At 43.9% G+C, this 27,824-nt stretch overlaps 1 protein-coding gene across 1 annotated transcript in view; it reads right to left on the minus strand.

Moving 5' to 3' along the window:
* The window catches only part of FBXL5 (F-box and leucine rich repeat protein 5), a 30,435-nt gene extending 2,611 nt beyond the window's left edge, over nt 1-27,824 (minus strand). The window contains exons 1-9 of the mRNA XM_069977428.1: nt 27,549-27,824; nt 10,402-10,617; nt 8,424-8,519; nt 8,063-8,249; nt 7,250-7,432; nt 6,600-6,725; nt 4,731-4,885; nt 4,562-4,644; nt 2,747-3,457 (exon numbers count right to left, since the gene is read on the minus strand). Coding sequence (XP_069833529.1) covers nt 2,747-3,457; nt 4,562-4,644; nt 4,731-4,885; nt 6,600-6,725; nt 7,250-7,432; nt 8,063-8,249; nt 8,424-8,519; nt 10,402-10,617; nt 27,549-27,632 — 1,841 coding nt within the window. The 5' untranslated portion in view covers nt 27,633-27,824. The remainder of the gene's footprint in view (nt 1-2,746; nt 3,458-4,561; nt 4,645-4,730; nt 4,886-6,599; nt 6,726-7,249; nt 7,433-8,062; nt 8,250-8,423; nt 8,520-10,401; nt 10,618-27,548) is intronic.

Below are 27,824 nucleotides of genomic sequence, written 5' to 3' on the forward strand. Positions count from 1 at the left end.
TATGGCTTCAGTTTATTTCTGTGTACCATGCACAGTGCCATGCCTTAAAGGGGTATTCCAGAGTGGGAAAATCAGAAGCTGTAACCTGATCTCTCAGTGTATAGGTTTCATCAGTGACTACAGAGTAAGGGTCCTATTACACAGAGGGATTTTTAATGATTAGCGACTAACGATAAACAATCGCAAACGAGATTGTTTATTGTTAACCTGAAAATGTTCGCCATATTACACAAAACGATGGCCGTTAGATATGATCAATATTACGATGGTTTATTCCTTCTGATCTCAGCAAAACAATGGGCAATGTGCTATTATACTGAACGATTAGTGAAAAAGTGCAGAACTTGAGCGAACGAATGTGGAATTACAGCGAACGATTAACAATATTTTAAGGTTCAGATCTAAATCAACGATCCACGACATACGAAAGATTTTTCGATCGTTGCCTGCAATTACAAAGAACGATTATCGTTTAAATTCGATCGATTTAACGATTTTTCACACGATAATCGTCCCGTGTAATAGGGCCTTACAGCTATGTTCCCACACGGTATTTTTTGCTCATTATTTGCAACCAACCCCAGGAGTGGATTGAAAACACAGGCTATGCTCACACACTGTTGAAATGTAGTGGATGGCCGCAATTTATTAGCAAATAATTGCCAAATAATTGTTTTTAAATAATGGCCGTTATTTGCCATTTAATGGCAGCCATCCACTACATTTCAACAGTGTGTGAGCATAGCCTGTGTTTTCAATCCACTCCTGGGGTTGGTTGCAAATAATGAGCAAAAATACTGGGTGGGAACATAGCCGGAGGCTGCATTCACATGTAGCGTGAATGGCTGCATCTGCGCATCGTAATCACAGACCTCCCGGTATCGTGTATTGTTATGACACCGGGGGCTCGAACCTGTTCAAATCACATGCTACTGTATTGACATAGCCAGGCAAAGATTTAAGCAGATTCGGAGCTCTCGGCATCATAAATAATACATGATGCCGGGAGGTCTGTGATTCTGGTGTGCAAATTCGATGATTAATGTAGGTGGGAGAAGCAATCAGAGATTGGTACATGAAGAGGCAGCTCTCTGTAATAACACATATTGCACAGGTTCTTATCTTCGCTTAGGCTTTAGATTTATAGAAAAGAAACCTACAAGATTTATTCTTTAACATGGAAACTTGATTAAAACTTCAGGTAATATGATGAGAAGCTGCCTTCAGGCAAAGTTTCACCCTTGATGACTTGGCAGCCACATATATGTTACAATGAAATTACTTAAAAGGAACCATCCTGCACATTTGTGCTGACTAAGCCCCCAGAATTGCTGCACAGACTTTGCAGCTGGGTCTCCTATGGTGTCAGTGGTTCCAGGCTCCGTAGACTTCCCATCAGGTAAAATACTTTTTAATCCTGTGAGTGAGGCAGGGGGCTGTGACTAGTCAGGACCCCCCGTTCTGTTGCGCGCTCTGCAGGGTGATGGACAGACAAGGAGTCCCTTAAGCGGCCACTAACAGGCCTCCTTGCCTGTCAACCACCCTGCAGAGCGCGCAACAGAACTGAGGGTCATGACTAGTCATGGCTCTCCCCCTGCCTCGCGCACAGGATTAGGAAGCATTTTACCAAACATGAAGCCTACAGAGCCCGATACCCCTGACACCATAGGAGATTTAGCTGTGAGGTGCACACAGCCGTTCTAGGAGCCCAATCAGCACATCTCCTTTTACCTTTTTTATCAGAATTGTTCTCTATATCATCAGAATTTAACAATAAGGACATGTAAGGAAATAGATACACTTCAAATTACTTGGTAAAAGGTAACCTGTCATGTTAAACAATCTAAGCTGCCTCCATCATATTACAGAGCAGGAAAAGATGGGCAGATTACTATGTACTATATTTGTATTGGGGAATGGCCATTTTTTCCTTAACCCAACAAACTTTCAGGGCTTAAAAGGGAATCTGTCAGCTGTAATTTATGTTCCAAACTGCAGACACTGTTAGATAGCTGTTAGGTCAAGGAGACACACTATACTTCTCATATATCTGTCTGTGCTTCCAGAATGTAGAAAAATGCTTTTCTTGTCTGGAACAAAGAGTAGAGTCAAAGAGGTTTTTCCAAGCTCCTACATAGTTGCAAGCTGGAATTGCTCCCCCTGCTTGACTGACACCCAGACATGGAGCCCCAGACAGGCTCAGGTATGGGGGGGTAAGGAGGTGTTACAGCTTGCTGCACTTCAGGAGTTCGGAAACGCCTCTTCGACCAGAGAATAAAAGCATTTTCTATGTTCTGGAAGGACAGCTGTATATGTAAAAGTACCATGTGTCTCCTTGTCCTAGCAGCATCTAACAGTGTCAGCAGTTTGGAAAGTGAATTACAGCTGGCAGTCACTTCCAGAGTCCAGTGGGCGCAGATAAATGCCAGCAACTGAGCAGGACCCCCCACTGGCAACCTACGCAGACAATAAATAAACACACATGTTCCTTTAAATTTTTACCAACAATTCTATACATCAAATCTGCTCAACTTCTCCTGCTCTGTAACAAGCTACCCACAGCTCAAACATATTAACATATTAAAATGGTTGTATAGACCCCCAGTGATCAGTTTATCATAACATGCCCAGATGAGAATACCCATGTAAATGAGACAGGTTCCCCTGAACTGATCACTTCTAACCAGCCACAAACAATGGTAACAGTCAGATGGTTAAACTAAGAGAAAGTAAAAGATCCACTAACCTGAGCCCATGATCTGTGATCTGATGACAACCCGAGAGGCTGAGTAACTGTAACACACGTGCAGCACTAGGCTCACATTTTGCACTCCCAGAGAAAGAGTCTGTGACCTCTGACTGAGTAGTCCTTTTGCCACCTTTGCACACAGCAGAGGCTTCTGGGAGTGCCTGTATAGTCCTTAGTTTTGCTCCAGCAGAACAAAATGAATGGCCACAATAGGTATAAGCATCTGACTGGAGTCGCTGCTGCCAGCCACCATTAGTCCTCATTCCAGGCATTGGCTTCCTGTTGCAAAATCCATTAGCAAAACAAGTCATATTGGAGGACATCTCCAAAACACAAAGTCCATCAGAATTCCTATACTTCCAGTCCGCTGCATCCTCAATATCAGCCAGCCTCTCGGATTGTAAAATCCAGAAAGGTGAAGACGGGTAGCCATCACAATGACTAGACTGTGTCCATAATTCTTCAGGAAATAATCCACACTGGCCACCGATGCACTGCATGGTGTTAGTCCTCATCCTGTTGGTCATGTCTTTTCGCCCCCAGGCTGATTTGACATTTTTGTTGTTTCCGGAACACTTTAATAAACTTTTCCTGTAAGACGGAAGCACGCCAAGGGCCAGACTGAGCCTTTCCAGCGTTAGGTCGCTGATCTTATCACATCCAGACAAGTCAACGTGATGCAGAGTTTGACAGCTGCCAAAATACCACCTGAAAAGAAGAAAGCTGTATTAATAAAATTATATGACAAGGTATTCCAATGTAAAAAATACTATGATACCTAGTCATTATCTTAACAGTAGTATCCCCATGTGTAGCAAAGTGCCATGGTGTTACGATGGAGGGGATTGCTATTCCTGGCTTATTCTTTCAGCTTATTGGGGCAGCAGCACACATGGCCAACCACAGCTACATTCAAGCAGGGAACACAGGACCCCTGTTCTCACCCTATGGATAGGCAGTGACTTTTTAAGTGGGAAAACTAGTATAACTGTATATACCTATAAAATGTGACATAACATGTAATGAGCTGGCTGACCTCTGCCTGGAATGAGGGGCCTTTAGCCTTGCTATCTGAAACAGCCACACTTCCAACCAACATGGTGAGTGCATCATGGCTTCAATCACACAGGTTGGTTGGGAATGGCGCTGCAGATGAAATAAATACAGATACCAAAAGATCTTATATAACAATTGTCATCTTGAATATCTAGTTTCATAGATTGTAAGGGTAGCTTCACACACACCATATCGCAGTGGATTTGATCTAAATAACTGAACACAGCATCAAATCGGCTGCAGATCTGCTGCGGATCCTGTATGTGTGAATGCACCCTAAAAGAAACATGTCAACATTTCACCCTATACTGGGGCCTGAAGTGATGGTGACATACAAAAAGCAGGAACAGTATACAACAAAAGGTATCTATGCATACGACTAAAGAATAGCTGACAGAGCTGCCATGAGACATTCGGCAAAGAAATAAGACTTGGCCCTACTGGACCCAGCAACCCCTGGAGCGTTTACTGGACTCTATTGGACTAAGGTGGTGCACTATAGCCAGCAACAGTCTGTACAATCTCCACGAGAGGGTAAAAGATGAAGGCACTCAATGGTACTTGCATGCAGAAACTTCTTTATTGGGTGTCAATCGCATCATGGTGCCACACGGCTTGATGCTCCCGGCATGCCCACTCACCCTGCACTACATTGTGATGTAATAGACACCTAATAAAGAACCTAAAGTTTCTGAATATCACTGATATGAATAAATCATCAGTTTCTATTCTCCATCCCACATTACATAGACTTACCCATCAAAAGCAGAGTCTGTAACATCTGTCTGTGTAAGATCCAAGTGTTCTAGATTGGGACAAAACTTAAGCATCTGCCGAATCTATAAAGGAAAATCAGCCATTATAAGAATATGCCGCAGATACTGAAATACTGATCACAGGTAAATCTCTCTGTATATGTGCATACCATTTTGCTGCTGGCGGCTGAACTGTATGCAAGTACAAGGGTCTTCACTGAAGGACCAACATTGGGAAGAATATTCTGAATCAACCCATGCAGTATTTCTTTCTCTTGCTGTGCCACACTTATGGAGGAAGAGTAACCCTCATCTTCAGGCTCCTCTGTAACAAAAAGATTAAGTCAGTCCAGCAGCTCATGAGAACCCTTTATTTAGCGTCCGCTCACACTTCCTTTGTTGTTTGTGCTGGAGGTGTATTTTAGAAGTATTCCCCAACAGGCACACAATTGCATATGTCAGCACCACATCATGTACCTTTTTTCTTTACTATATTATATTGTATAGAATAGTGCAGCACACTACAATCACCTATATTGTAAAAAAGATAAAAAGAATGCCATTTTATACTAGCACAGTGTACACCATGAGGATGCTCTTGGTATATGCTGGGTGTATGAGGGCTTATGGATATGTTTTGCATGTACCCTAGGATCCCTACTGGATTTTAAGCAAAGCCTAGGGTAGGGCAGGGCGATTAATCAAATTAATTTGATTAATTGGCCCAGAAAGTTAGAAACAATTTCTGTGAAAATTGTAAATTCGATTTTCACAAAAAATCATTGTGGGCAGAGTGGTGTCAGGCGGGATCGGAAAGAGGTGCAGAGGTGTCCGGACTGGAAAGAGGTGCAAGCCGGGCGGCGCGGTGAGGTGCAGACCGGGCGGCGCGGTGAGGTGCAGGCTGGGCGGTGGGGTGAGGTGCAGGCCAGGCGGCGGGGTGAGGTGAGGTGCAGGCCGGGCGGCGGCAGGGTGAAATGCGGCGCCGGCGGCCTCCAGACTTTTAACAGAGCCGCCGCTGACCTGCGCCCCACTCCCCTCCCGTCACATATGCAGGTCCCTGGTCTGTAGAGGACACCGCCGGGACTGCAGGATAAAGAGATAGCGTCACTGCGGGTCCTGGAACAGCGACGCTCTCTCCTTATCCTGCAGTCCCTGCTGCCTCCTCCACAGACCGCGGACCTGCATGTGTAACTGGGAGGGGAACATGTGTGCCAGGGTGAGTGGAGGAGAAGGAGGGCTATGTGCACTCCTGCCTTAGTCCCCCTCAGCTGCCCCACTCACCCCTTAGTCACCACCAGTCCCCCTAAGCTGTCCCAGTCACCCCCAGTCCCCCTCAGTCTCCCTCAGCTGCCCCATTCCCCCCTCAGTCACCCCCAGTCCCCCTCATTTGCCCCAGTCTCCCTTAGCTGCCCCATTCACCCCTCAGTCTCCCTTAGCTGCCCCAGTCCCCCTCAATCACCACCAGTCTGTACCAGTCCCACTCAGCTGCCCCATCCCCCTCATCTATTCTTGTACTACTACTACACCCCTCATCTATACCTGTACTACTACACCCCTTATCCACTATATTTCCACTACTACACCCTACCTAGATGGAGGCACAAAGAACATCTCCTATACTATATAGGGACACAGAGTACATAGGGCACATATTTGGGAAGACTACTTATATGGGGCACAGAGGGGGCTTGTCTACTACATGGGGGCACAGGGGAGCCGTTACAATGGGAAGCAATACAGTTGTCTCAAACGTCATTAAAATAGTATCTGACGTTGCAGGGAGAAAACTGTTCTATTTACCAAATAGAAAAGAAAAAAAAATCTCGAGATTTTATTTTTTGGCCATATCGCACAGCCCTAGCCTAGGGTTACTTTCACACAATGTTGGCATGCAGTTAGTATATGCACAGGACTCAATGTCATTTTGGCTATTTTGTCATTATAGAGAGGTATTTCATATATAAATATACAGTCTTACAGTATATTACATGTTCTAGCTAATAACGGAATTCCGAGTAATGAACAAACCAGTTTCTTACCAGACTCATCAATGTCGGCATCCTCATCCCATTCCTGGTAAGCGCGACTTTCGTCTTTCCTTCTAGACACCCAGTCCTCATCCGGCTCAGTGTCAAGGTGAGTAGCTGCCCCGCTGTACCAGTTCCCTATAAAAAAAACACTTATCACAATGCAAAAAAAGGAAATGAGCTGTAAAGTCTCAAGGTAAACATTACAAGGCATGACTAAGCAATGTACTGTCCCAACCGTGTCACACAACACCAAAAAAACTAAGCAGGCGGTCAGATGGAAGCTCGCTGGTATCTGTTACATGACACAACCTTTGTCATTATACCAACTGCTAAGAAACTAAAGATAGATCAACTATGTGAAATTATTAAGTCTTCAATCGGACCATACAGATTGGATAGCTGCGGGATGTTCCAGCAGTGCTGCCCCCTTAGGAGGCTGAAAGAACTGCTAGTTTTACCAAAGTTTCTACATACCTGCTAAACAGCACATCAACAATGTAACCAATCAAGGACACAAAAGTTAATGCAATAAAATACTGTACCAAAGGGAGAACATGAGCTGATGCATATTAAACAGGACAGTCCCTATGCCTATGCCCCAAGTCAATAACCAGATGTGGAGTGTGGTGTCCGCTTATTATAACACAGATGTGACTCACCTCTAGCCCACAGCACCGGATACAGATGTTTCCAGAGAGATCCAGCCTTTGCCAGCTGTGCCCATTTACTGTTCACTTGACTACAGCGACACAGCTCCTGCGGATTAAGGTAACTAAAAATTTTCAGCATTACCTCCGGAGGAAGATGACAAATTGATGTTGCGCTCGGCTGAGCTGCTGGCTCTGTAACAACAAGAACACATCCTAAATATCTGGGAATATACCGCGGCTCTGAAGTTACCTAACTCCAACATCTCCCACATATTTATACATTATAAAAGGACTATAATGAGCTACAAGTAACAATGCAGCAGAGAAAAAATAATGTGAGGCTTATATATTAAGACAGTGCCCATGTCTGCTAGCTTACAATGAGGAGGGGAATGAATAAGGTTGGGGATATACAAAGACTCTTCATACCATGACAACAATTGTCCTGACCATAGGAATAGAATTCAATGTTCAAAAGGCGCTATTGAAGCTACGGTACGATGAAGACAGAAGCTGTGATGCAAAATTTCACAATATCCCACACAATGTTGAGCAACTTCGTAAAAATATTGCAAAATTCAGAATTCAGCTAATCTGTTGAGTCTCATGTATGACAGGAGGGTGGGAATAATACACTAGTCTAGTCTTGAAAAGTGCAGAATAGTTCTGCATACTAGTGTGCTAAGAGATGTCAGTGGCATAGTGTGAACTGATATAGACGTTCTGGTCACAATTCTATTCTGCTGTTCAGACCTTAAACATGCAAAAATTAAATGTCATGTCTATAGAACCTTACTGTCTACTACTGGTCCCAGGCCTTACCCTCCTCCGCCTTTTCATCCACAGAGTACTTGAGCACCTTGTGAAGCTCTTCAGCCTCATTCCAGAGACTCAGCCCTCTGAGCAGTTCTGTGGGATCTTTCTGGGAGCAGTGTTGGGCGATCACCATCTTTTTAATGTCCTTCAGCTCATCATAAGTAAAGTATTCCATCAACATGGGCTGGAAAACCTGAGAACAGATATTTAGTCTCCGTAAAAGCAAACATTGGACGGAAAAACAACACAATTGGAAGACTATAGAAATGAGAAATCAGAGTGACTGGTAACAAGGTGGTAGCAGCCATCCTTCTGTAGATGGCTGCTATAAGGACAGGGATAATGGACAGGACCAGAGCTCACTCACCTCCTCCTCTTCCTTCATGTGAGGGATGAAGTCGCTGGTGAAAGCCTCCAACCTCTCCTTCAGCTGCTGGGCATAGTTCAGCTGCTCATATTCATCCTGCGAGCACAGAACAATGACTGGGTGAGAACATTTTATGTGCGGCATATGACCTGGTAAACTACAAGTTACACATCTTACACAGCAAAAGTAGTTAACACAAGTTGTCAGCAGAATGAAGATTTATTATGAGGAAATCTTATAGGAAGGCGATGTCACAAGTTGTGTACAATCTCAGACTTCCTTGACATGTTCTAAGAATTCATGTAATGCAATACAGAGGGGGGTGAAATCATTTACTAATACTACATTTAAAGGGGTCACATGACTACAGCCCTGTAAAATGAAAGCTATTGCTAGGAGCTGCCCTGCAATGGACAGAGGACCTCTACTAAAGATCTCCATACACTTTATACTTTTTTCCAGCCATACCAGACACTCGCAGCCACAAAGCAACAGCGTCCTGCAGGGCAAAGAACGTTGCAAATGGGGGCAAAGCACAGGGGTGGGTGAGTGAGAATCCCTCTAAGCATCAGTATTACAAGCTGCAGGGCTCAGACATCACACTATTTTACTGAAAAGAACCAGACTGTGCACAGTGCAGGTATTGCAGCTGTAACAATGCTGTATAGGTGTAATTCAGCCTAAAGCACCTTATACACAAATGATTACTGGCAAGGAGCATTGCTAGAAACGCTTTTTCAGCCAATAATCGGTGCATGTAAAAATGTCAGCAATCAGCCGTGGAGTGGGAAAATGCCTGATCCTCGGCTGATCGCTGATCAAAGCAGCATCCGACTCATTGGCCACAATAGAGATTGTGTGCATAGTTTCCAATCCCAGATTGACATGCAAGGCCGTTACATGCATTTTTAAAGGAAAGCACTGGTAAGGTATCAGTGGGAAAAGATGTTCTCTACACATATATATAGTGCAAAGAACAAGTGAAGCAGATTCCCATGACAACCCATTCAGATTTTGCTGTAATTTTCCAAAGAGACTGACTCATGAGTCACTGAGGTGGATACAAAGCAGTGTGTAACATTACATTTGGCCACACTACAGCAGTTTCCTATATATCAGTGCCTAGCATGCAGACGTGCGGCCATGTCTGTTTTTCTCCTCATTTGGTGAAATGAAAAGAAAAACATTTAAAAAAATTGGAAATAAAACAAAAATTATCATGTGCATATGTATTCACTCCTTTTGCTATGAAGCCTGTAAAATGTTCTGGTGCAACCAATTTCCGTCAGAAGTCACATGCTTAGTAAAATAAAGCCCACCTGTGTGCAATCTAAGTGTCACATGGTCTGTTAGAATATAAACACCATTTCTGAATGGCCCGAGACACCATAAAGCACAAGGCACCACTAGTCAGGGAAAAAGTCAGGGTTGGGGTATAAAAATAACAATCTTCTATGATCCCCCAGAGCACCATCAAATCCAGTATTATGGTGTGGGGAAAACGGCAGGGACTGGGAAACTGCTCCGAGTCAGGGGGAAGATGGATGGAGCTAAACACAGGGATAATCTTGAGCAAAACCCGTTTGGGTCTGTCAGTGATTTGAGACTGGGACGGAGTTTTACCTTCCAACACTACAATTGCCCAAAGCAACACTGTTAAAGCAGCACTCGAGTGATTTAAGGGGAAACATGTAAATGTATTGTAGTGGCCTAGTCATGGCCCAGACTTTAATCCCACAGAGAAGCTGTAGTCAGACTTGAAGATTGTGGTTCATCAGAGGAAACATCTTACCTGAAGGAGATGCAGCAATTTTGCCTTGAGGAATTGGTAAAAATCCCAGAGGCAAGATATGGCAAACTTATAGCACCTGAAGCTGTAATTTCTTCTGAACGTGGCTCTACAAAGTACTGAATACTTTTGCAAGCCAGTGTGTGTATGTATACACAAACCAACCTTTTCTGTGGTACAGTAGCTTACCTTCACATTTTTTAGCCCTTTCTCGAACAGGACGAGCATCTCAGAGAGCTTGTTGTCGGAGTGTACATTGTACACGGTCTGGCTGCGTTGCTGGAGCAGGCCGATGATGCACTCATTCTCGATCTGCTCGTGCATCTTGAACTCCTTGAAGGTCTCATACAGAGACTGCAGAAGAGCCCGGAAATCATTGTTGTTGGAAAAATTGGTCTTGGAAAGCTGTGGGAGAAGCAGAATACATTAGTCTATAGTTTTGAAAAATTGACTTGATGAATAAACACAAAATAAGAATTTAACCCCTAGACGACCCTGGACGTAGGGTTACGTCATGGAAGTCTGTCCCCAGACGACCCATGACGTAACTCTACGTCCTGGGTGTTTCTCCCGCTATGAAGCGCGTTCCGGAGCGGAGCGCGCTTCATAGGAGATGGGGGCCGGCTGCAGTGAGCAGCCGGGACCTCACCGGTAATGACACGCTGCAGCGATTGCGCTGCCGCGTGTCATCAACCCCTTAAACGCCGCTATCGCGGCGTTTACGTGTAAGTGACAGGGGGAGTCCCCTGTCACTTACCGATCGGGACCCCCGCAGTGTGACTGCGGGGGTCCCGATAGTTGAAACGAACCGCCGGAGGTCTCTCACCTGCCTCCGTGCGGTCCGATCGGCGATCTGCTACACTGAGCCTGCACAGGCATGCTCAATGAGCAGATCGCCGATAACACTGATCAATGCTATGCCTATGGCATAGCAATTATCAGTATAGAAATCAAAGTACTGGATGTAAAAGTCCCCCAAAGGGACTTCAAATGTGTAAAAAAAAAAAAAAAAGTTCAAAACACTATTACACTACCCCAAAACCCCTCCCCCAATAAAAGTTAAATCACCCCCCTTTCCTATTATATAAATAAAACATATAAAAATAAATAAATAGATAGATAAACATATAATATACCGTAGCGTGCGTAATTGTCCGATCTATTAAAATATAACAAGCGTCATTGTGATCGGTGAACGGCGTACACGAAAAGAGGGGAAAAAGTGAGCAGATTACCGATTTTATGTTACATTATATATTTTAAAAAATCTATAAAAAGTGATCAAAACGTCCGATCTTCACAAATATGGTATTAATAAAAACTAGAGATCATGGCGGAAAAAATGACACCCCATACAGCCCCGTAGGTGAAAAAATAAAACCGTTATAAGCGTCATTATAGGCCCATTTTATTAATATTTAATTGCCAAAAAAAAGGATTCCATAAAAAAATACATATATTACATTAGAGAATCTGTGTAACCTGCATATGGTTGTGTTCGGACTGACCTATAGAATAATAGTATCATGTCGCTGTTACCATATAGTGTATTATGTAGACACAGGAACCCCCCAAACGTTACCATATTGCATTCTTTTTTTCGATTTCACCTATTTATATCTTCATAAATAATATATTTGGAATTCCATCATACATATTATGGTAAAATGAAAGACGCCATTACAAAGTACAACTATTCCTGTAAAAAACAAGCACTTACATGGCTTGTAGATAGAAAACTGAGAGTGCTAGAGCTGTTAGAAGGGGAGGAGGGAAAAACGAAAACACTAAGATCAAAATTTGCGCGGTCCACTGGGTCATTTTGGGCCTGGTCCTCAAAGGGTTAATTATTATACATGACTGAGACAGGATCAAAAACCTCTAAAAGATACGGGTCGGTAACAGTACCACCCTGGTAGCTACTTGTTTTGGCTGTTCCTCAGTGAAAGTGAAATGGATAAGGCCCCAAAGGCACCAAGCAGTCCCTTCTTATATCTTTTTGTTCTACAGACCAATGAATAGAATGTCTGTGTTTCTACGTATGTATTTGGAAAGAAACTATTGCTATAAGCTAAAGGAATGACCCCACTTTTTCTATTAAGCACAGCCCAGTCACTGTGACCATGCAGTGTGATGACAGTCCCATGTGCGGTTGCATCAGCTCCTGCAGCATTATGACCTCAGGCAGAACACATCAAGTTATTGACACCAAAGGAGGCAAAGAAAAGATTTGGTTACAGTTTTAGAGCTAGAAATGGCTAAAAATGTTACCAATCAGCTGATCCCCACAATCTGCTGATTCATTTTCTGTAACCTACAGCGATCAGCTTTCATCTCTGGGGGAAAATGACATCTGTCCAGACAGGGAACTGTAGGATGAGACGGCGGCTACATAGACGGGTGACTGACCACGTAACACACAGCAATGCTCTTTGTCAGTGGCTCATAGACAGGGGGCATGGACTGACTGGATTTCAGAGAATCCCAGAGCATTTCCTCGCTCATCACTGGCTCCATCTCACAGGGAGACAGCTACCTGATCTGGCAGGTAATCTGTCTGTGTAATAGACACTATACAATATAGTCTATAGAAGATATCGTCCGCATCTTATTGACACTTTTAATGCATAAGAAGAGTTGGACTATGCTCCCGCACAGTGAAAGAGGTGCCAGATATAACATTATTGTTATTATTATTGTTATTATTTTACTAATAACAATAATAATAATAACAATAACAATAACAATAACAATAATAATAATAATAATAATAATGCTACATTAAATCTATAGAAAATCCCAGTCATCTTTTCTAGTTCAGCTAATGTTCCATGTGGGCAAAAAATGCCTACTCAGTGGAACTAGTAAAAGAACCAGGCGGTCAGGAAACCAGCAGCGGCGGAGAAGCAGGTCAGGTGAGTATACCTGTTTTTTATATCTCTGCAGCCTCAGTGACATTAAAAACCGAATGTCTGCCTGGACAACCCTTTAACGTAGCACAGAATTTCAACTGCACTTGCAGTCACATTACTCAGTGAGTATCGGACCAATGTTCCACAACTACAACTCCTATTATGCTCTGGCAGTCTTCGACACACCATAATTGTGAGCATAGCCTGATACATTACAGAATTCAAAAGAACAGGCATTATAGAAGACTGCTTATAGCCTGCTGGTCTATGGGTTTATTCAGCATAATCTTTTGCTGGTAGTGGTTTATCTGCCCCAGCTTTACAACATGAGCCTTACCTTGTATTTCAAGTTCAGCAAGCAGCTATCTCACCCAACAACATATGCACACTGAGCTCTGCTGAGCATGCACGGGTTCTGACATGAGAGAGGGGAATTAAAGCCGTATTATGTATTATACCCAATGTGCTGGGGAAGCGAGTGCTGATAGCTCAGCACTCACTTCCCCCTTGTTCCACGCTTGCTGCCGGTGCCATTACACACAGACAGTGAGTAAAAAGCAACAGGAGGGGCTGCCCGAAAAAAATCCTTAGATCGTTCGGGCAGCCCATTGAAGTCAGCGGCAGTTTGCTACCACTGCTCCTGTTACACGGAGCGATGATCAGCCGACATTGTGCATGGCAAGTAAAAGTAGAAAGTCGGCACTATGTTGGTCGGTGGTACTTGTGGTGGGAAAACCAGCAATATGTAGGGAAAATCCTAGCACAACCCAAGCTGATGAAAGCCATGCCTGGCCAAAACCTGTTGTGATTGTAACTATTGATGCATCTGCACTGAATAAATGAAAGAAAATTATTGGCGAGTGCCGGGATCTTTTCTACAGACACTGTGTATGTTGGCTGATCATTGTCTTTCAACATGCGCTAGGACACTGAGTGATTATCGGCCACGTCATCAGCTGCTCAGCCGCGATTGGCTGAGCACAGTTATGCTCAGCCAATCGCGGCTGAGCTTCGGATGACGCTGCAGAGGGCGGCCGGCACTCGGGAAGATCCGCCGGCCTCCCGAAGAAGACGACACTGCTGAGGATCGGAGACCGTGGACGACACGAGATGCGGTGAGTATAATGCACCACACTTCCGGTTCTAGCGTGGGTGGGGGGAAACACGGGGAAGGGGGCCATTCACAGACATAACATACATTACAAAGTTGTATAACTTTGTAATGTGTGTTATTCTGTAAATAATTTTTTATCGCCGGACAACCCCTTTAAGCTGCTGCCAAACTTTAGTGGCAGCTTCTCTTTTAGGTAGGAATCGGCATGTTGTAATCCGACTACTGGTTCTCTTCTATCTTTTACCCAGAACCAGTATTTGCTATTAGCTCAGCCCATTTTACAAGGTGGCTCTGGGGGCAACCAGCTAAAAGGTTAGGGTCCGGCCATGGGTTCCTAAGTGTCGGGCTACAAGGCTCCAGGGATTAGCAGCCTGATATAGAAATCATGGGACAAGGCTGTTCTTATTTTCCTACCTGGGATTAAGAGGTCTGAGTAGATTTCCAAGGACTGCTTAGTCAGGTAGGTAATAGATTACATAATGCGCGGCCTTCAGCCATTTAATCATAAATCCACAGACATATCTGTAGTGTAGGCATTTCCACTGTTCACGTACAGCCATAAAGAAAGGCGGCTAACCTTGCAGACTATGCAAAGTAAAGATTAGTGGGTCACGTAGCAGACATTAGTAAAGCCACTCTCCTATCTATCCACTCATAACACCACAAACGGCTCCGCTATGTGGACAGCAAACACAACAGCATAGACATTCCTGGAGCTTAGAAGTGGTAACCACCCTGGGAAGGTGCCTATGTTTACATGGGAGACGTGTCTACTGACATGCCGAATGATATTTTCAAGAATCCTATTCACACAATGGGGCCAGAAAAGTACAACCTCACGGAACCTGCCCAGAAAGTATCATGGATCCCATGGGACCTGTGCAGTATACTCGCTAGGCATAAGCCAGCTGCCATGGCAAATATACCACCCAGCTGCATCTCACTCTGCCTGATGCAAAGTAGTGGTAGTATGGCTGAACAACACCTTTAAGACTATATAGGAAAACCTGCGGCATACAGAGCAGTAGTGCAGAATCCTAACAAGACACAGAGGTTTCCTTGGCCTGTCTGAATTATTATGCATGAGTCATGTCAAGGTTGGAAAACTTTTCAGCAATGAATTTAGAATGTGTGAAGTCAGTGTCTATGGACAGAAGAATGAACAAATAAAGGTCATCAGGTCAGTATAGCTACAAGACTGAACAGTTACCGCAAGACTATAAGTACCAGACTGAACAGATCCCGTCTCTGTGGGCAGCATACTAATATAGCACTTCTAGATATCCAGCAGACATGTTCCACCTGCCACTGTGCACTATATACAAATTCCACATAAAGATCTAATATATGGCTCTGTTCACACCTGTCCTTTAGGTAAGCATTAAGAGTCCAATTGCAGACTACCTGAAATCACTCACCATAACACACAGAACGATGGTTAAAATTAGCATCAGTATACGAACGATCGTAATAATTCGAGACGAGTCAATTGCTCATCTAAACGAAGCAAAGCGCTCCGCTCATCAAGCAAGACAGCCTTTCAGCCCTGCTCTGCACCCTGCCAATCCTCCCAGGATGCCAGAAAAAGCTGGTTCCAATCAGGGCTGTGGAATAAGCCGCAGCTCCGACTCCAACTCCGACTCCTGAATTTTCTCAAGACCAACTCCAACTCTGACTCCTGAATTTTATCAGGACAGACTCCAACTCCCGACTCCTGCTCCTTCCTAAATGGCCAGTCATATACCAGTGGAGTTATTTATTACACTGGCTCAGCAGCTTCTCCCTAATGTCCTACATGATTTCTGAGGGAATAAGGAAACATATAAAGCAGCTTCTCCTGTGTGTGCAGTGGATGCAGCCAGTCTCCAGCCTCCATGTCCTGAAAAACTCAGAACTGGACTACATGGAGCAGGTGGTCTTTTCCTGCTGACAGTCTTCTATCTTTCTAGCTAAATATTCACCATACACACAGAAACACTGCTAACAATGCCAGATACCTGTGATATAGAGGTCAGCCATAGTGATATACAGGGGGTCAATCATAGTGATATACAGGGGGTCACACATAGTGATATAGAGGTCACACAGTGATATAGAAGGTCACTGTGGGGGCACGCAATAGCACGCACTCACACACACACACAGCATGCTGCAGCCATAGCATACACACACACAGCCCGCTGCAGCCATAGCATACACACACACACACACAGCCCGCTGCAGCCATACCATACACACACACACACAGCCCACTGCAGCCATAGTGCACACCACACACACAGCCTGCTGCGGCCATAGCACACATACACACACAGCCTGCTGCGGCCATAGCACACATACACACAGCCTGCTGCAGCCATAGTGTGCGCACACAAACACAGAGCTTGCTGCAGCCATAGCACACATGCACACAGCCTGCTGCAGCCATAGCGCACATGCACACAGCCTGCTGCAGCCATAGCGCGCACACACACACACACAGCCTGCTGCAGTCATAGCGCACACGCACATAGCCTGCTGCAGCCATAGCGCACACGCACACACACACACACACACACACACACAGCCTGCTGCAGTCATAGCGCACACACACAGCCTACTGCAGCCATAGCACGCACACACATACACACAGCTGCAGCCATTGAACACTGAAGAAAAACACACAATATTATCCCAGAGAGAAAACACAACACTGAGGACAGAGGTTACTGCTACACTACTTATGTCTTCCTCTCCTCCTCCTCCTCCTCTATATTACACAGGATATCTTCATATTACACTGCTGCTCATATACAGTCATCAAGCATCCAGGAAGAGAACAGCACAGGCGCCCCCCACACAATGGACTCTTCCTGCTCAGAAACAAACGCCAAATGATGACCGACAACTTTTCCATGACCCCCTTATGTAATAGGGCCAGTGTCCTATTACTGATATATTCCCCGACCACCCTTATGTAATAGGGACAGTGTCCTATTACTGATATATTCCCCGACCCCCCTTATGTAATAGGGCCAGTGTCCTATTACTGATATATTCCCCGACCACCCTTATGTAATAGTGCCAGTGTCCTATTACTGATATATTCCCCGACCCCCCTTATGTAATAGGGCCAGTGTCCTATTACTGATATATTCCCCGACCCCCCTTATGTAATAGGGACAGTGTCCTATTACTGATATATTCCCCGACCACCCTTATGTAATAGGGACAGTGTCGTATTACTGATATATTCCCCGACCACCCTTATGTAATAGGGACAGTGTCCTATTACTGATATATTCCCCGACCACCCTTATGTAATAGGGACAGTGTCCTATTACTGATATATTCCCCGACCACCCTTATGTAATAGGGACAGTGTCGTATTACTGATATATTCCCCGACCACCCTTATGTAATAGGGACAATGTCCTATTACTGATATATTCCCCGACCACCCTTATGTAATAGGGACAGTGTTCTATTACTGATATATTCCCCGACCACCCTTATGTAATAGGGACAGTGTCGTATTACTGATATATTCCCCGACCACCCTTATGTAATAGGGACAGTGTCCTATTACTGATATATTCCCCGACCACCCTTATGTAATAGGGACAGTGTCCTATTACTGATATATTCCCCGACCACCCTTATGTAATAGGGACAGTGTCGTATTACTGATATATTCCCCGACCACCCTTATGTAATAGGGACAGTGTCGCATTAGAATGTTGCTCATAATATATATTCATGAGCAAAACTTGTAGAATTCATATCAAAATTCAATTCTACATTTTTAAAGATTTTTTTGTTTTTAAAAGCTGGAGTCGGAACATTTTTTTCCGACTCCAGCCAAAGCTAGCTCCGACTTCAACGCCGACTCCAGCCAAAACTAGCTCCGACTCAGACTCCACAGCCCTGCCACTCACTCACCACGGCGCTATCCTGTCTCAGCCGGTGATTGGCTGTGCGGCCTGTCAGACAGTGGGCAGAAGCCAGGGGAACACCAGGGAGCATGTATAAACTTAATTATTTTTTACAGTTATCAGCTGTGCATCACTATTCCATGTAGCGATGCGCAGTCAGCAGCTGATGATTTTTCAGCAGGTTGAAAGACATTGATCTACCGATGATCATTTCTTTGGCTGACCATTGTCTTTATTACACAGAGAGAAAATCTGCCGAATAAGCCTGGTTGGCCAGATTATTGCTCCGTGTATTAGGGCCTTTAGTTTATGTAACATGCACTACACCCCCTTCCCATAAGAGTCCACACCAGTCCTTGTCCCTAATGGTGCTCACAGTCTAATATCCTCATCCCAGACTCACATAGAGAGATAAAGAATCAGCATGTGTTTAATATGTAAAAACTAGGGAACTGGAAGGAATCCTGCACAACACTGGGAGGACACAGACACTCCTTATAGATGTTGCCCTTGATCAGAACCAAGACACAGGAGCTGTAGGGCATCAGAGAATGCCAGGAGCGATGGCTTCACAATAATAAACCTATTTGTTTGGTGACATTATAAAGTTGGTGACCCACATAAACCCCCAGGACGTGTGAGGACAGTATACAGCCGAACACTACAAACACCTCAATGCAAGGGTCCAGAGCCTCTGTATATATTATCATGCTAAAATCTCTTTAATGGAATAATCCTATCACATAAAGTTATTGTATAATCACTGTGGTCCGCCCACTATATATCCTGAGAATGAAGGGGCAGAGCTGGTTTAGCATTGCCTCTCCTAAGTTTTGCTGAGCAAGATCTGCTCACAGACTCCGCACCGTAAAACCAGCCAGGTGAACGAGACTTTATAGAGACATTTAAAGGATCACAAGACCATTATGGCTTCAGCTCTTCTTTTAGAGAGTTAACAAGACGCCATGCTGCTAAGTAAGTGGAAAACTTTACAGCTGTTATAAACACCTGAAAGAACAAACACTGTACAGTAAGAGTGCACAATAGTACAGCCTACTGTCAGTCACACACAATAGGAAGATAGAGCTGCAACGTGCTCCATAACCATTCTGATCAATCACTTTTGGCCAATTCTGCTATAAAGTAACTAATGTGACAGGCAGCGGCTCACGCTCCTACAGCCATGTATAAGGAGACACAGCACCCCCTCCTGTCTCCTGGGCTCCCATCTCCTATACAGAATCCAGTGCTAGCCAGTGCAATGTGATTTTATACAGTGTGATCTGATTCCTCACTGTTGTAATGTGATTCTATACAGTGTTATGTGATTCCCCAGTGTTATACAGTGTTATGTGATTCCCCAGTGTTATACAATGTAATGTGATTCCCCAGTGTTATACAATGTAATGTGATTCCCCAGTGTTATACAATGTAATGTGATTCCCCAGTGTTATACAATGTAATGTGATTCCCCAGTGTTATACAATGTAATGTGATTCCCCAGTGTTATACAATGTAATGTGATTCCCCAGTGTTATACAATGTAATGTGATTCCCCAGTGTTATACAATGTAATGTGATTCCCCAGTGTTATACAGTGTAATGTGATTCCTCAGTGTTATACAGTGTAATGTGATTCCCCAGTGTTATACAATGTAATGTGATTCCCCAGTGTTATACAATGTAATGTGATTCCCCAGTGTTATACAATGTAATGTGATTCCCCAGTGTTATACAATGTAATGTGATTCCCCAGTGTTATACAATGTAATGTGATTCCCCAGTGTTATACAATGTAATGTGATTCCCCAGTGTTATACAATGTAATGTGATTCCCCAGTGTTATACAATGTAATGTGATTCCCCAGTGTTATACAGTGTAATGTGATTCCTCAGTGTTATACAGTGTAATGTGATTCCCCAGTGTTATACAATGTAATGTGATTCCCCAGTGTTATACAATGTAATGTGATTCCCCAGTGTTATACAATGTAATGTGATTCCCCAGTGTTATACAATGTAATGTGATTCCCCAGTGTTATACAATGTAATGTGATTCCCCAGTGTTATACAGTGTAATGTGATTCCCCAGTGTTATACAGTGTAATGTGATTCCCCAGTGTTATACAGTGTAATGTGATTCCCCAGTGTTATACAGTGTAATGTGATTCCCCAGTGTTATACAGTGTAATGTGATCACCAGTGTTATACAATGTAATGTGATCACCAGTGCTATACAGTGTAATGTGATTCCCCAGTGTTATACAGTGTAATGTGATTCCCCAGTGTTATACAGTGTAATGTGATTCCCCAGTGTTATACAGTGTAATGTGATTCCCCAGTGTTATACAGTGTAATGTGATCACCAGTGTTATACAGTGTAATGTGATTCCCAAGTGTTATACAGTGTAATGTGATTCCCCAGTGTTATACAGTGTAATGTGATTCCCCAGTGTTATACAGTGTAATGTGATTCCCCAGTGTTATACAGTGTAATGTGATTCCCCAGTGTTATACAATGTAATGTGATTCCCCAGTGTTATACAATGTAATGTGATCTCCAGCGCTGTAAAAGGTCATTTCATTCTCCAGTGTTGCATCCTGGGCTGGAGATAGGAGTCAGGAGACAGGACAGGACGCACAGCTCTACAGCCGGCAGCACTAACCACAGCCTGTCAGTGCAGCTACTTGACAGCAGGATTGGCAATGAAAGTGTTATAGAGAAATGATTACTGAGCACATTTCTGTATAACTGGAGGTATGTGTCTCACAGGTAAGGCTTGTGAGCAGAAGATCAACAGGAAGCCACTTACAGGGAGAGCCTAGTTATACATCATAGCTAAACCCCCCTTAGTAGCTTGGGGTGTAATCCTGAGGCCTGACTTATTTCCACTGGAGGTGAAGCTTTTATTGTCACTATATGTCACTACAAACAGCATCCACCATACCCAATAGTACTGTCAATGATAAGATTGTTATGGTAGCATGCCAAATGAAGGCCTCCATGATGACCAGTCACTGCTATGGCTGATCATATTAATCACACTATAATCCTATCGGCAGGCATCACACACTACAGCTGCATTTAAGTTTCCAATTTCTTTTTCTTTTTTTTTTCCTAGTAGAATATCCTGCTGGGACACCTTAAAGAGAATGTACCATCATACCTCTAATGACATGTAGACTACAGTGGTGTGGAGCATTCTCTTTTTTCCTGCCTGGTCGCCGTTAATTTCCCTGCCAAACGCATATGCAAATGAGCCAGGGTGAAGCACAGGAGGCGGGCTTGGTGCGTGCTATTACTCTTCATCTCCTCCCCCTGTCTGTGACGCGCGCCGCTGACTCGTCATCTACGCCTCAGTACCGCCTCTTATGTTAATACTGCAGGTCCTACATCCCAGCATGATTACAGGGCGGCCGGGACATATACAGGAGGCGGGGCTGTGCGGCATACTGTAGAACAGGGGTCCCCAAACTTTTTACACAGGGGGCCAGTTCACGGTCTCTCAGACTAGTGGAGGGCGAGACTATATGCTGCTGCTATATCTGGTCTGCGGGGAGCTGTTGCTGCTAGAGGATGACACTTTCTCTGCCCATGAGGAGAAGGTGGAGTGGAGGCTTATAGTGCTCATCTGTCTCTGGTCCAGGGGAGGAGCATTGGGGGTGGCTTAGAATGAGGGAGTTGTAGTTCTATCACAGCCACACAGGAGCATGCTGGGAGTTGTTGTTCTACCACAGCCACACAGGAGCATGATGGGAGCTGTAGTTCTACTACAACCACACTGGATCATGCTGGGAGTTGCAGTTCTACCAAAGCCACACAGGATCATGCTGGGAGTTGTAGTTTTACCAAAGACACACAGAAGCATGCTGGGAGCTGTAGTTCTACCACAGCCACACATGAGCACGAACACACACACACACACACACACAGACACACAACACAGCAGTAGCGGTGGAGGAAGACACTGTCTCTCAGCGGAGGATCATACTCCTCATCTGTTTCTGTCAGGAGGGGGCGGGGGCATGGTGCCACTCTGCAGTGTCCGGGGGAGAGGTGGGGGCCGGATGAATGGCCTCAGGGGGCCGCATGTGGCCCGCGGGCCGTAGTTTGGGGACCCCTGCTGTAGAACCTGCCGTGTAACATAAGAGGCGGTACTGAGGTGTGGATGATGAGAGTCAGCAGCACGCGTCACGGACATACGGAGGAAGTGAAGAGGAATAGCACGTGTCGGGCCCGCCTCCTGTGCTTCACCCAGGCTCATTTGCATATGCGTTCGGCGGGGAAATTAACAGCAACCGGGCAGGGAAAAGGAAAATGCTCCACACCACTGTAGTCTACACGTCAGTGCCGACAGACTGGTAAGGCTAGGTTCACACTGCGTTTTCAGCATCCGTTTAACGCATCCGTTTTTTGCAAAAAAAAACGCATGAAAAACGGATTGCAAAAAACGGATTCATTTGTGTGCATCCGTTTTTCCATTGACTTATAAAAAAAACGGATCCGTTTTTTTTGGCGGACCAAAACACGTTGCTGACCCTATTTTTCTGGACGTTAAAAAAAACTGATCCGTTAAACGGATGCTAAAAACGCAGTGTGAACCTAGCCTAAGTATACAGCAATATTAGAGGTATGATGGTACATTCTCTTTAAGTCCTGGAGATGTTACCGTGACATGTACCGCCTACTAAAATACTGTACTGACCCTTCAAGGTAGTGGTTTACCCTAATAGCAGTGGTATCTTTCAGGAGGATAATGCTCTGGCCACACTGTAAAGGCTGTTCAGGAACTGAGCTGCAACACCTCAAAGAACAAAGGTGGCGCTGTTTCTAGGAGAAAGCAGCTATGTTTTTTCTGATGCTTGACACACCCCTTTAAGCGATCTACTTGTAACGTCTTAGTGCCAGATAGCACAGGATATCCTCAGAGGTCTTGTACGATTCATTCCTTCATGGGTCAGAGCAGCTTCAGCAGCAGTAGGGGCACTACAGAATATTAGGCATGTGGACTCCATCCTGTGGATACACATACATACAGGCCATCTAATGTTGGATAACGCTATTTAGGCAGGAAGTAGTAGTATATCCTCAGAGATATACATGGTCTGGCCAAGTCTGGATCGGAAGTGTTCAATAAAATGTAAGTGACAAAACATAAACTGCACCTTCCACCATTACTCTCTGCACGCTCACACAATGTGACACACGTTTTCATTACACTAACGTGTCTGCACACAACAACGGGATGGGCATCAAAAATATTCAACTCTGCATCAAAACAATGCGGCATTTTTCATATTAATCTAGAAATTCTGTGTCCCTGCTGTATAGTCATATGTACTGGTACACAACAGATGTGAAACAGTGCAGAGCAGCCACTTAATACACCCTTTAAAGGGTATTGCGCTAAAACATAAATTTTCATATGTGGCTGCCCATAGTGTGACAATTCCTTCCATACTTATCTATTCAGTCTCCTTCCCCCAATTCTGAGCTGCATCTTTCTGGTGAAGACACCAAAACTGTGTGTGAGCTTTTCTCTCTGCCTCCCCCTCCTCCCTTCTGAGACAGCTGATGTTAACAAGTCCCTGTCAGGCTTTACCTGCAACTTTGTCACTTCTTTAGAGTTAATCTGAGGTCAAGTTGCTGATGAACTGTGATTATCCCTCCAAGCATGGCAAAGTTGCAGACACAGCCAGCCAGGGACTTGGAAAGGGGGGAAAGGGGGAATATGGATTTGGAGGGAAAAGCTTAAACACAGTTTTTGTGTCTGCAGCAGAAAGCAGCAGCTCAGAACTGGGGGAAGGAAACTGAATAAATAATAAAAAGCATGGAATTAATTGATTGTCTCACCATAGGCAGCAACATATCAAAAGTTAAATTTGAGTGGAATATCCCTTGATGGTGCGTTCACACCTACAGGATCTGCAGCTGATTTTCTGCAGCAGATTTCATTTAAATAACTGAACACAGCATCAAATCTGCTGCAGATCTGCTGCAGATCCTGTAGGTGTGAACGCACCCTTAAAGGGCATGTGGCATCATAAAATGTTTAAATGTCTATTGTTTAAATCAAGTGTATTTTGATGAGGTTTCTTCTAACTTTCCATTTTACCATCAACATTTTCAAATAGTTCTGAAAACTTACATTCTGGCCACCAGGCCTAAAACTTAGCTGAGACTTCTGTACATATAATTTTCCAGCAGTGTCCTCCTTATCAGAACAGACAGGAGTACAGTGAAAGGTGACACCAGTGTATAGAGGACAGAGGTACACACAATAGGTGTTGCTTAAAACTCTGTGATCCCCCTCCCTGTAGAATGAGATCTATAAAGGTCACTGAGCATGCCCACAAGCCTCTCACACTGATCAGAATGGGACAGAGAACAACAGAGAGGGGGGGGAGGTATAAAGTATGGAGGCCTAACTACAGGCGAACTAACTGTATAGGAGTCTAACAGCAGTAGGACATACACTATGGTGGCTAACTACTACAAACAGTGGGACTACAGTGTGGGGGTATACTGTGTTTTTTCCAAAAATAAGACTTACCCCAAAAATAAGCCCTAGCCCTTTCACCCTATAAAGGTAATGTATGACACTGTATTCATAGGACGACAACATCTGAAGCATACGGGCAGACATGGCTGATTGTTTTTCGCCACATATACTGCATCTCACTGCATTGCAAAGGGTAAAATCCTCAGTAGAACTTGCGCATTTGATGCCAATTCTGTTCACTACGGGTCCATTTACACAGAAAGATTATGTGACAGATTATCTGCCAAAGATTTGAAGCCAAAGCCAGGAACAGAGTATAAACAGAGATCAGGTCATAAAGGAAAGCCTTCTCTCCTCTTTTCAAATCCATTCCTGGCTTTGGCTTCAAATCTTTGGAAAAAAGAAAAAAATACTACAGGACATCTGCAGTCCAAGAGCTAAACTGGACATGGTCCCATCCAGCTTCACCACTTACTGACATAAACGCGGTGCTACGTGCAGGTCTGGTGAATAGCATGGAGGATGGGGGGTCGTGTGTGGCTGCAATCACTTAACATGGGGAGGGGGATGTGTAACACTACTGCTCGGCTTCAGTTCTGAACTCAATGGTCAACAATGATGTTACATTCAGCCATGGTCCGTACAGCTGTGATCCAAAAGCTGAGCTAACAAGAGGGGGTGCTGAGCGGTGGGACCCCATCTACAAGCTTACCTAGAATAAGAGATGTCAGAGAAGACACAACCTACGCAGGCCAGGGCCCCATAGCTACTTGTCACCCCATACACAGCAGCTATTCCTCCTGTGCCCCTATATACACACACCTGGCCTAGAGGGAGGGGAAACATGATCCCACCAGTGTAAACTGGACATGTTATAACCCAACCAACCCGATGCCCACATGGCCCTGGAGGGACACAATGTACCCTGGCATAAGCATACATTACACAGATTGTGTGGTATGACCATGTCCGATACAAGCCGGCCCAGTAGCTACACCCCTCTATAGGTGTGCGCCATGATGCTGTGCACTCTACACTATGCCCCAATATAGTAAACATGGTGATATAATCCATGATACATTGTATATACTGTACATTATACAACATGTTGTATATCACATCACACTGTATGTACATATACATGGTAATATAGTGACCATATGGTACACAGTGTACATTATGTGATACAGCACACTACACCTTATATAACTTACACTGTAACCTATATGTAATGTACCAGGTTACACAATCCATTGCATACTATCTGCTGTACAAGTTATAGAGAACACTACTGTATATAACTACTTACATTGTAACCTATTACATGGTTATATATACAGTACCATATACATAACTGACATTATACCCTATATATAGCAATACACATATAATGTAACTGTATAATCATACCTTACATACGGCATATACCGTGTTATATATCACTACAATGTATATATTGACACATACAGTACATACATTATGTACCTAGCAATATACATGCAGTGCAATGTACCTAGCAGCATACATGTAATATAACCACATATACACTGTATATAGGATATAGCACCTTATAGTGTACACAATCGCCTATAGGTGTAGCAGTATACATGTAATCATATATACACAGTATACAGCACCCTATAGTGTATACAATCACCTATAGGTGTAGCAGTATACATGTAATATAATCATATATAGCATACTGTATACAGGATATAGCACCCTATAGTGTACACAATCGCCTATAGGTGTAGCAGTATACATGTAATCATATATACACTGTATACAATGACCTATAGGTGTAGCAGTATACATGTTATATAACCACATATACACTGTATATAGGATATAGCACCTTATAGTGTACACAATCGCCTATAGGTGTAGCAGTATACATGTAATCATATATACACTGTATACAATGACCTATAGGTGTAGCAGTATACATGTTATATAACCACATATACACTGTATATAGGATATAGCACCTTATAGTGTACACAATCGCCTATAGGTGTAGCAGTATACATGTAATCATATATACACAGTATACAGCACCCTATAGTGTATACAATCACCTATAGGTGTAGCAGTATACATGTAATATAATCATATATAGCATACTGTATACAGGATATAGCACCCTATAGTGTACACAATCGCCTATAGGTGTAGCAGTATACATGTAATCATATATACACAGTATACAGCACCCTATAGTGTACACAATCGCCTATAGGTGTAGCAGTATACATGTAATGTAATCATTTATACACTGTATACAATAACCTATAGGTGTAGCAGTATACATGTAATATAACCACATATACACTGTATACAGTATATAGCACCTTATAGTGTACACAATAACCTATAGGTGTAGCAGTATACATGTAATCATATATACACTGTATACAGCACCCTATAGTATATACAATGACCTATAGGTGTAGCAGTATACATGTAATCATATATACACTGTATACAGCACCCTATAGTATATACAATGACCTATAGGTGTAGCAGTATACATGTAATTATATATACACTGTATACAATGACCTATAGGTGCAGCAGTATACATGTAATCATATATACACTGTATACAGCACCCAATAGTGTATACAATGACCTATAGGTGTAGCAGTATACATGTAATCATATATACACTGTATACAGAACCCAATAGTGTATACAATGACCTATAGGTGTAGCAGTATACATGTAATATAGTCATATATATATACTGTATACAGGATACAGCACCCTGTAGTATATACAATCCCCTATAGGTGTAGCAGTATAGCCGTCCTGTAGCTCAGGGCACCGTCCTATGGAGGATGCAGTACCGCACCTCCCCGGCCGGGCCGTTCACACTCTGCGGTACATTTACCTTATCACAGTAGCGCCCGACCAGCTGCTTCATCCGCCAGTGCGGCCCGGTGAACACATCCACCTCATCCGGAAAAGGAGCCATTCTCCACTCTCCATACAGAGCAGACGAGGCGCAGCTCCGCGGGCGGCCACCAGGCTACCACGACGACTCCGGGACTGACCCTACAGCACCAACAACACTCCTCCTCATTACAAGTGCGCAACTACGGCCTACCGCCACTGCGCCTGCGCAACTCTCCCACGGCGTCACTCCCTGAGCGTTATTTCTTCTGCG

The sequence above is a fragment of the Dendropsophus ebraccatus genome, chromosome 7 (assembly GCF_027789765.1).
Source record: "Dendropsophus ebraccatus isolate aDenEbr1 chromosome 7, aDenEbr1.pat, whole genome shotgun sequence".
Taxonomy (NCBI): domain Eukaryota; kingdom Metazoa; phylum Chordata; class Amphibia; order Anura; family Hylidae; genus Dendropsophus; species Dendropsophus ebraccatus.